The sequence below is a fragment of the Miscanthus floridulus genome, chromosome 15 (assembly GCF_019320115.1).
Source record: "Miscanthus floridulus cultivar M001 chromosome 15, ASM1932011v1, whole genome shotgun sequence".
In the NCBI taxonomy this organism is placed as follows: Eukaryota; Viridiplantae; Streptophyta; class Magnoliopsida; order Poales; family Poaceae; genus Miscanthus; species Miscanthus floridulus.
This window is the reverse complement of record NC_089594.1, coordinates 4379885-4390777: the sequence shown is the minus strand read 5'-3', so window position 1 is coordinate 4390777 and position 10893 is coordinate 4379885. Positions and strand designations below refer to the sequence as shown.

The 10893-nt window shown below is 45.6% G+C and overlaps 1 protein-coding gene across 1 annotated transcript; it reads right to left on the bottom strand.

The window, feature by feature from the left end:
* Window positions 1–7314: 7314 nt before the first annotated feature.
* On the bottom strand, window positions 7315–9826 carry LOC136508355 (thioredoxin H2-1-like). The gene is made up of 3 exons (XM_066503009.1): window positions 9615–9826; window positions 9323–9460; window positions 7315–7596 (listed from the first exon to the last, which is right to left on the bottom strand). Exons 1-3 carry the CDS (start codon window positions 9696–9698, stop codon window positions 7459–7461), a joined length of 360 nt encoding a protein of 119 aa, XP_066359106.1. The 5' UTR covers window positions 9699–9826; the 3' UTR covers window positions 7315–7458.
* Between the last annotated feature and the right edge of the window lie 1067 nt (window positions 9827–10893).

Sequence of the window (10893 nt, the reverse complement as noted above, 5' to 3'; positions counted from 1 at the left end):
CACTGAAACTATCCCACCAGGCGCGTGCTGCACCTGTGAGCTGGTGTGCGGCTGCTCTAACACACTCATCATCGATGAAAGTAGTGAGGTCAAGCTTCTTTTCCATCTCCTTGAGCTAGTCATCGGCTACAAGTGGGTCAGGGTCGGTGCCATCATAGGTAGGTGGCCTTAGCTTTAGAAATCCTTCCAACTTCCTTTAGAAGTCATTCTGCTATCCTCCGTGGTGACAATTTGCTCTGTCTACAAGAGCTGCAAGAAGCTGGGTCTGTTGCGCCATCACCTCTGCCAGGGTCGGTGGTGGTGGTGGCGGAATGTTCTCCTTAGGCGGCGGGGTATTCTCCAGGATAAAAGGTATCCCTCCACGTCCATGGCCACGGCCATGGCCACGGTTGTTGCCACCACTCCCCCCATTTGGTTCAATTGGTTCAGGGGTGGGCGCACGTCCACGGTTCATTAGGCGATCAGATCAGCGGTTCGGCATCTGCAACACAGATCATAGGAATTTTAGTGTTGGTGCCATAAGTGCTTATGATTTAGTATGATTACATGATTTTGACGATTTATAGAAACATTTATTCTATCCAACACTCATTACAAAGAAGCAATAAGATCCATAAGATGTAATAAGATCCAAAACATTCATTACATGGGTTTTTATTACATAGCATCATCTCCAGTAGCTACACTTAAAGACTTGTGAGAATCATACTATGCATAGTGTCTCATATTACATCTCATAAGGGGTACATCATGGGGTACAGCTTATGGAAGCTACTGACATGACTCATGACCACGTAGGGTCATTCTACTCTAACTCGTACACCGCAGCTGGAATACGACTGTTCTCGATCTCGATCTCCTCGTCAGACTTGTGAAGTCAGGACACATACTTCAAGGCCTCAGCGAGCTCCTCAGTAGGCTTGGCTCCAGGTAGGGTAGGGCAAGCATCTAGGTTGAGGCAAGTCAGGGCTAACTCGAACTCCTCTATTCTAGGCTTTGTCTTGCTGCGAATCTCCTTGGGTAGCTGATCCTACATACTCTTCATCTCCCTAAGGCGCTTCTTGTTAGACTTCTGCCAAGCCCGCCAAGTCCTCTCACACTTGTCCTGTAGGTACTCGTTCTGCCTGAGTGCCTCGATTAGGTGACCCTGGTTGCGAACGGCCTTCTTCCTGAACTCCTCTAGATCCTGAGTCATGGTCTTGTTTCGAGATTGGATTTTTAGCATATCAATCCCCTTGGACCTCTCTCTGTCTCCTCTGTGGTTGAACTTGGCCTTCTTGTCGTCCAACTCTCTTGCAACTCCAAGACCTTGCTGTCAAGGTAGCAGTTCCTGTTGCCTAAGTCAGCGGCTTTGTCCTATAAGTTGGCGACCTCGGCTCTGTGGACTTCTTCATGATGGTTGAGCTCATCCTGTAGCTTGGCAACTGTCTCAAGTAGACTAGCTCGCTCCTGTACTCCCTGCGAGTCTCGCTCTTGGTACTCCCACAGAAGGGCCTGGTCCTAATGTCTCCTCTGCTCCAGCTGGGTCACGTACCTGTCCTGCTCCAGTAGGTGGATAGCTGAGATGCGAAGGCATCTGTCCTCCTTGGCAAAAATAACTCTGCCGGCTGTGAAACTCTGCTCACTAGGGGTAAGGCTGAGGTTGAGGGCCTGGGGAAGTAGACGGAACTTTGTCGTCTTCAGGTGCTCGTAGTGGTCCCTCATCACTCTGTGAAGTGCCTTGTGTGAGATAGCTTGCAGTCCCTCCTCGACTGTGTCCTCTATAGTCATCTTGGTGAAAGCTGGGACAGAAGGTAAGGTAGTGCTAGCTAGGAACTCGACTGAAATGACAATCGGTCCTTCGATTCCTCCTTCCTGAGCTGGCTTCCCAGTGCAGGTGGCCTTGACAAACTCGTCGAGGAATCCTAACGTGATGAGAACTTGGCAGAGGGTCTGTGCAAAACCCCCGAGCTCACATAGGTCGAAGGTAAGCTTGGCGTGGTCTAGAGGTAGTGGTCCTAGAGGCGGTCATTCGACGTTCGTTGTCATCTGCATGTTTTAAGGAAATAGGTGTTAGCAGGTCAATAATAGATGAGCCTTGCATAAAAGTAAATGCAGGGTCGGTATATAACCGAAAGAAGGGCTGTTCACATCCTATTCTATCGTCCATTTCCGAGGGTTTTGTCCTATGGTCAAGTATGGCTCTGATACCAACTGAAGCGACCCGATTTCCACGAAGGGAAATCCATAGAGTCGAAGTGTAATAAGACCGTTGTAGATCATATTACCCAAATTTCCAGTCGAATACCACATCCATACAATGATAATATCAGAGTACAAATAGTGTGGAATTACATAAGTTATTACATCGCCGCATTGGCAGAATCAAAAGTAGCATTCATTCAGAACAGCTTGAAGATAAGATCACCAAACTCGAGCGTAGGCACGAACCCCTCAACCGTCAAACTCCTTGGAGCTATACTCCTCATTAGAACCTGTGTGCCAAAATTTATCTGTACGAATTGTACTGGCCACTCCCACCCTATGAGCGTTGCTTTGTGGAAATTGGATGCAAGTTGGATATAACCAAAAGAAACCTATAAGGCTGGGGTTTCCTATGTATTAGCATGTCTAGTATTTAATATTACTTGGTCAAGTTTTAACACCATTACCACACACATTCCACCCCATTCCCTGTCCAGAGCCAGGTTTTGATCCTGGGATCGATATACCACCATCCACACCATCACCATACCATCGCTCAGTCGATAGGCCAACTCCCTCTCGGCACTGTCTCAAGGCCCGTAGCCCCTGGCTACGACCGACACTCTCTCACGGGGGAAGAAGAGAAGGACTCATCTCACTATCTAGTTTAAGCGAAACCCAGGAAAGGTACATAACCGACAAGTCGGCATATGTATCGATCGATCAACCAAACACTCTATAGAGGTTTTACATACCCACAAGATAGCCATCCTCGACAGTGCCCCGTCTAGGCAGATTTCGGCCGCTTGCTAGCCTAGAATGATGCCACCCTACCTCTCAGCCCTAGAACATCCCAAGTCTAGTCTGGGATGGCTGATACTATGAGTCGTAGACAGAGCCGGGGCCCTCCGGATGTCAAGAGCCAAGTCCACAAGGCCTCCTAAAGTCTCGAAAGGGTGTGGGGGAAACTGCGCGCCCCGTACCTCCTTGCACATGTTCGCCTAGCAGTAGTGGCATTGTTCTACCAAGTAGTCCGACCGTCCCGCACCATATAGGGCGAGTGGGATGTAAAGGATTCCCGGTGAGTCTGAGTACTAGTAAGTCCTTAGGGATTGACCAAGCCTGAATGTCTTCATCAGGGTTTCCATTTACCGTGCCACCACAGCACCTCCACCCCGAGCTCCTCCCATCACAGGTTCACACCCAGGGCCACCTCATATACCATTTACCCACCACAGGTATCCATTTCCAAGGGTGCCCTGGTAGCACCCCATGGCAAGACTTGCCCCAGGCTCGTCGTATACTCCAACTTGGTCGACACAACCCTCACCCTCCACACACCCAAGTCACACACGCAGCACTCTCCCCATAGTCCAGATAACACCAGTTTCCACCACGCATTAATGTAGTATCAGCGTAGTAGAAGTATAAGCAATGAAATATAGCAGTAAGCGTATGTCTAGCCTAATAGCAGGGTATGCAGGGGTAAGGTTGTGTCAAGGTAAAGGCCATCAAGTAAGCATACTACCATGCAAGTCCTATCACAGTATGATTATAACAGTAAAGTAAAGCAATAGCAGTCCTATATTAGCCATGCGTAATAGGTGCTATGAGATTGGGTGGGATGTGGCACCTTCAGTGTAGTCGTCTCCATACTCCTCACGGTACTCTCGGTCCTCGTCCGTCTGGTTCTCCTCCAAGTCTGCATACGTTCGAATTATAGTCGCGTTAGCGACGTCTATAGAATAGCACAAAGAAGCGATGAAAATTCAAAAGAGCCAAATGCACTCAAACAAGGGTTCATTGCGTAAAGTTCGAATTTAGATGAATTATGGTCCTGGTTTTGTATTTTTCTGAGATCATATGAATTATGAATTTTTGAAGTTTAACTCATCTCTAAAAATGGAAAAGGCTGAATTAATATCGTGCTGACACGTGTCACACTGTGACTGATCCACGTGGCATGCTGTCATCAGTATGACGTCAGCATGACATCATCATCTTGGTTCTGGTACTGACAGGTGGGACCATGGGTTCTTGGGTCACTGACAGGTGGGTCCGGTCAAAGTCAACGTCAAGTCAATGGGTGAGTCAACGGTCAATGGGTCATAGTCACTGACATGTGGTCTCGGTCAATGGTCAATGTTGACTGGTCAATGGCCAATACAAGCCAGGCCTCGACTGGGCTGGTTGGGCCTGGATTTGGGCCAGGCTTGGCCCGCCACGTGGCATGCGCTGGTGCGGCCACATCATCATACTGGGCCACTAACGGGCCGTGGTCCACGGGCGCAGGTGAGGCGCGGTTCATGGTGAACCCGCCTGCGTTGGTCCATAGACCGCAGAGCCGGTCTATGATGGACTTGGTCCACTTACTCCTTCCTAGGGTTTGGTTCACATGCACGACGTGGTCGTGGTCGGAGCTGCTCGACGGACCTGCTCGGGATGTGGTCGGCGTGGTCATGGTCGGCGAGGTCATGGTCGGCGCTGCTCGGCGGAGCTGCTCAGGACGTGGTCGGCGTGGTCGTGGTCGGTGAGGTCGTGGTCGGAGCTGCTTGGTGGAGCAGCTCGGGACGTGGTCGGCGAGGTCGTGGTCAGCGCTCCTCGGCGGAGCTGCTCGGGACGTGGTCGGTGTGGTCGTGGTCAGTGTGGTCGACGAGGGGAAAATCCCCTTTCCCTTCCCCGACGGGGCTCCAGCCGGCGATGAGGTCTCCGGCGAGCACCCGCGGCGGTGCTAGCATCTGATTAGGGTAGGCAATAGTTTCCCCATACCTCGATGAGTGCAGCGGTGGGGTCAAGGTGGTGGCTGGGGCTTCATAGGGTCCCAGCCACGGTGAACGGCGGCGTGGGTTCGTCGGTGTGCATGGACAGGGCTGCAGTGGTAACGAGAGCCCAGTTGGAGGAACGTGTGAGCTCCATGGTGCTTCTACAGCCACGGTGGGCGTGTTGGAGGAGCTCCTGGTACTCCCAGTGGCTCCGGTCATGGTGATGGGGGCAAAGCAGAGGCGGTGGCGCTCCGACAAGGTGCGGTGCGGCAACGCAGGGCTCCGACGGCTTCTTCCTTGGCTAAGGTGAGCGCAGTGGGACTCTCATCATGGCTGGGGTCCTCTGTTTGGCTGATGGCAGTGCGCATGGCGTGTCCTAGGTCTCGGCAAGCGTGGCCATGGTGGTCTCCCTAGCTAACCAGTTGGGCTAGGCTGAAGCTCGAAGCTTCAGCAAGGTTTCGATCATGGCGGTGCACGTTCCATTTGGCTAGGGAGGTGGTCTCAGCAAGATGGCTCACCGCAGGGTTCGTGGCGGTAGGATGGCGGTGCAGTGGCGAGGCGAGGCCGTAAAGAGGCGATGCAGTGTCATGCCAAGCAGCTACGTCGCTGTAGCTGATCAGGGCGGCGCTCCTGGCTCCAGCGAGGTCCTCCCCGCAGCGGCTTCCTTCTCCGCCTTGCTTCTCCCTCCTCTCTCTCTCTCTCGGCTTGAGGTTGTGTGGTGCTGTGCCACCAGCGGCGGCGGCGATCGGGCCGAGGGTTAGGGCTCATGGACGTTGGAACAAGGTCATGCGATTTGCGTGACCCTGGGCCCACGCCTGCCACGCTGGTCGGCTCCCGGTCGCGTGGTGGAGAATGCGTGGGTGAGGGGAAGAAGATGCTACTGTGCTGACAAGCGGGGTCGAGTCGTCGGGCGCTTGGCGTGATGTGGTTGCGTGCTGCGCGTGATGGCCGACGCGCGGGCTCGGCTTATCAGCGGCTGTGCTCGTGTGGGCGACGATGCTGGGCCAGCTTCGTGGGCTACGTGCGTGAAAGGGCAGGCGAGGCTGGCTCGCAAGGCCGAGCAGGCCTGGGCTGTTGCTGCCCCCTCTTCTTTCCTATTTCCTTCTCTTTTATTTGTTGCCAATTTGGTTAGGGTTTATCATAAATAGTAAGTAAGTTAGTTAAACATCACATAAGGCAAAAGAATCCAAATCACAAGTGGGTCTAAGGATGCATGCATGATTTATTTATTTAGGAATTTAATTACTCATGAGGCATAAAACCAAACTATGCTTATGATTTTAACCTAGTTGGGTCACATCCAATCCAGAACTAGGGTTGGGCTTCTGCATGTGTCACTCAACATCACATAGGGCTAAAACAAAAATTTTGTAGTTGTGATTTTTGGTGTGTGGATTTTTGGGTTGTTACAGAAACCTTAGCAGTTGCTCCTTACTAGAATGACTAGGGAAAGGTTCGGGGTGAAACCCTCCATACTCACCTTGGAAGTAGGTAAAGAGGCTAGCTACCTTGGGCATATGGTAATCATGACTCACAGGTAAAGTTGTACAACCTCTATAGAGTGTTTGAAACTGATATATCAGTCGTGCTGTTCGTTACTCGGATGGTATGGTTATCTTGTTTTTTGCGGGGATGGTATGGTTATCTTTAATATTGCTAATATCCTTAATTACTATTCACACTTGGGAGCTTAAGCATTACATAGCTACATAGACTTATAATGGCTTAAAACTTGACCAACTAGAATTGCTTACCGCAGTACAGCCGTGTCAAGTCTTTGAGCCCCTGCATCCCCTCACTTTATGCTTGTTAAGCAGTAGTTGCTTAAGCTTGCTTTATTTTCAATATTTTGGCAAAATCTCAAATGGTAACAGAAGGTGGAGCTTGGTTAAATTTCCGAGGAATGCTAGGCGTATGTTACCGCCAGTCGACCATCCCTCTGAAATGGAGCTTGAAGAGAAGATCGATTAGTATTTGTTCCACCGTACTTTGATAAATGTAAGTGTTAATATGAGTATGTTTCCTCTATATAACATTACTTCTGATACTCTCTATTTCTGTTGTTGTATGTGTGGACTTCATGGGCACAACGAGTGCTTGGTTTTTTTGGAAACCTAGATGCTACATGCCGATTTTCACGGGGTATAAAACTTCATTCTCAGGAGCATGATTTTGCCATCCAAACTCCAAATTAAATTCTACATATGTTTTTCGATCAGGTTTTCACTAAATTAACCCGGGTTGACCAATTTTAGGTGCGAACAATAGGTCAGCCATGAAGATCATATATACATCGATGATGATGACAAGGCACGTGGAATATTTCGCGAGATGATATAAGAGCATTAGGCAATTTATGCCACATAAATACTGCAAACCGTTACTTTTATTTATTGTATATTTCTTCAGTGCATCAAGGTCGGGATCTCGGAGACATACACCCTCATACGTGCTCTGGATGGGTACACATGGATCCATGTGCATGCATGTTACAATAAGGTATATTTTGTTTTCACTTTGTAGTAGCCAGCTTGTTGATGCTTTTGATGAGCTCCTGCTTGTCCGGCGCAACAATCAGTTCCACCGTCTGGTAGTCCATTATCATCAGGAACGTCGGCAGGGCCTGCACTCTGAACGCCTTCGCGAGATCCTGCATTAATGAACCTACAGCTTAGAACATGTTTGGATCACATCTTACTATGACTAATTATAGGCCTCAACCAAGATACCATGTTAATTCTTAGGAGACACGCTAGAAGAAAAAAGACAAACCTGCTTAGAAATTCTTACACTAACCCACGAGACGCGCTAGGGAAAAAATAAATCTTAGAAATTCTCACACTAACTAAAAACATCTAACCTTCATTTCGAGAGACTCTAATCATCATTGCCAGTAATAGTCATTGGATCTATTGTAATTTTAAAAAAAAAATTACCCACCACTGCTATTACAAAAAATACATAAAAGTAATCCCTGAATTTTGCATCTAAAATACTCACATCTGCCAATACGAAAGAAAATTCTAAATAACACCCAAAATTTGTATATAAATTACACATACATATGTTATTATGAAAAATAGTTCAAAATAAGCCCCTAAATTTGTATCTAAATTACTCACATTTGTCATTATAAAAGATATTTTCTTAACAACTCGTATACTAATGATACTAATCATTTTTAAACCATATTAATAATCATGGCATATAACTTGTACATGTTGTTACTTTAGACATATTTATATATTTTAACTACGTACAATTTTTGACGCATCTATATATATTGATAGTATAACCATAACTACACATAATTCCTTGATATGAAAATTCAATCATCTTGAGAACTATGGGAGGCCACTGGTGACTCTATGTTTTTGGTCCTTTAATTAACATTACTCTAGAGTAAAAAGTTGTTAATTATAAGGCTTTGTATTAAAATTATCTTGAGGTTAGCACTGCTACCCCATCCGAGATCTCACTTCAAACTCCATTACTTATCTTAAGTGACATGGTGCAGGTTTCAAATGATTGCTTATATGGTATTATATTATTTAATAACATACTCTATGACCTAAAATTTTTATTTTAGAAAAAATGTAAAAAGAACAGTTAATAAAAGATATGTTAAACACAAGAATTTTAACTTAATTTGAGGATTAAAAAATCTGTAGCGGTCAATAAGAATAAAATTTGGAATTTCAAAATTTAGATTGATGATTTCATAACATATTTGATGCAACAAGGGCCACCATAGTTAAAGGTAAGGTTTCAAACTAATTGCATATTGAAAATATACATAGGTGTCATACAAAGAAAAAGGTAGTAATATTGATGAAAAATATATAGATATGTCCCTTACAAAAAAAACTAATTAATAAATTTATGACAACCGGATATAGACTACGTAGTATCTATTAAGTCTATGATATATGCTAGAAAATAAACAAAGAGAGAAATATATAATTTAATATAAGTAATTCTTTATTAGTTATATGTATTAATTAAACAGGAACTAATACTTATACCCTCTAAACCTCTGGCCTATGCAAGAGCACGAGTTGATGGACTTGTACAACTAATAGTTAGGTGCTAAAAGTTAGCTAAGATCTTGTTTGGATCCTTAGCTGCCCTAAGCTAATAAACCATCTCATACCTTACCCATCACCTAGCTAACAATTAGCTACTAGCTGGTTTCTTCAACTAACATAGTTAATAGTTAGCTAGTGATTCAAAAAGACTCTTAATTGATGTAACACCCCAGCCCATTAGAAGCCTATAATATTTCTGCTGTTAGCTCATGTGGCCCATATGGCATATGAGGAGTTGTAGTTGGCCCATATGGCATATGTGTGTGTGAGAGAGAGATGTGTGGATACCTTGAACTCATTCTTGTCGACGTCGACTGTACAAAAGTCAGCTTTGTTCTTGTAAGTATTGGCGACTGACTCCACAATCGGCTTCATAAACTCGCACGTCGATCGGTAGGACGTCGACCCTATGAACTCCAGTACGAGCTTGAATTGAGCGTACGTGGACAAAGATTAATTTTGAATGAGAGACACATATATGGAATATGTATAATGAATGAATGAATAATGGACGAACCAATAATTCTACAGAAATCCAAGAAACGAACTGAATCAAGATAAGATAATATATGTACCGTACCAGCTGCTTTTTCTTTTCATTAGCGTTCTCCACAGCTTCATACAAGTCGTCCATATCTTGGACGGCTACCACGGACGAACTCATCCTACGTGCCTTGTTCCGGCAGTATACTCCTAGACTAGCTTATATATATATATACTCCCACCCAACTCGCACAAGGATGGAAGGGAAGAATTATTGCCCTTGCCACACAAGTCGCCTTGGTGATGGAGGCATGGAGCTGATGATGGCTTTATATATAGCCGGATCGGAGCCCATGAGAAAGGAATAGATACGTTTGGACTGATGGGAATGAAAGAAAAGGAATAGATGCGCTTGCCAACTACAGTGCATTCTGATCTTTGCGCCCAATTTAAGCTAGCCGTCCCCTCAGAAATTCCAACCATTTCATTTTCTGAGCATCTAATTTTGTCTGCTGCGTGCTGGGGCACGTGAGTGGATATAACGGACGGACGCTTCTTTGTTGCTTTTCATTTTTTTCTTCTTTTCTGCCGCCCCACTTGATGGTTTCTTTTTTATTTTTAAATCACAGTATAGATACATTGATCCCTGGGTCTCGCTGTCGATGAGCACATCACCCATCGCTGAAAGAATAGCGCTGCTATATTCTAAAATAAGTATACGCCTGCCAGTGTTAAGTGAAGGACTTGAACCCGGATAGACATTGTTCTATCTCACAAGAAATTTAACTAGCCGAGCTATATATGCTTTGGTTAATTCGCCTGCTTCATTCGTGGTTCGAACATTTTGATCATGTTGCAAAGCATGAAGGGAGTACACCATACCTATGATTATGCTACACCTAGCTTCCCCCTTGTGCTGGGGTGGTTAATTACTTTGAGGTCTAGTTAATTTAGCTAGGTAGTGTCATGGCTTTAATTAGCCATGTTTCCCTAAATTAATTGGGCAATGAAAGGTTTTGCCTTGTCCTAAAAATGAGGTTGTTGATGTGTGGTTATGCCACTATATCAATACAATTCAGGTGAGGATGTTCTCCTCCGGTGACCATTAAAAAATACGGTTAAGTTTTCCAGCAAGCTAGATGACTAAATTTCAGGTTCGTGGGGCAGTGGAGGGGAATGTTCATCAATATATACGAAGGAGGAGGAGTATTGTAGCACCCGATTTTAAGGACAAAACCAGATACACACCATATGTGAGCCTAGGAAGTCAAATCACATATATGGCTACAAATAAAGATAATATCAAAAGATAATGCTTAATATATAACATACTTTGTACAAAGAAGACAACCTTAGGCATAAACAACGGATAGACA

Coding starts and splice junctions, on each gene's coding strand:
- LOC136508355 (XM_066503009.1), bottom strand. CDS start 9,698: ATGAGTTCGTCCGTGGTAGCCGTCCAAGATATGGACGACTTGTATGAA. Junction 9,461..9,614: donor ATGAAAAGAAAAAGCAGCTG/GTACGGTACATA, acceptor GCTCAATTCAAG/CTCGTACTGGAGTTCATAGG. Junction 7,597..9,322: donor TCGACAAGAATGAGTTCAAG/GTATCCACACAT, acceptor TCATTAATGCAG/GATCTCGCGAAGGCGTTCAG.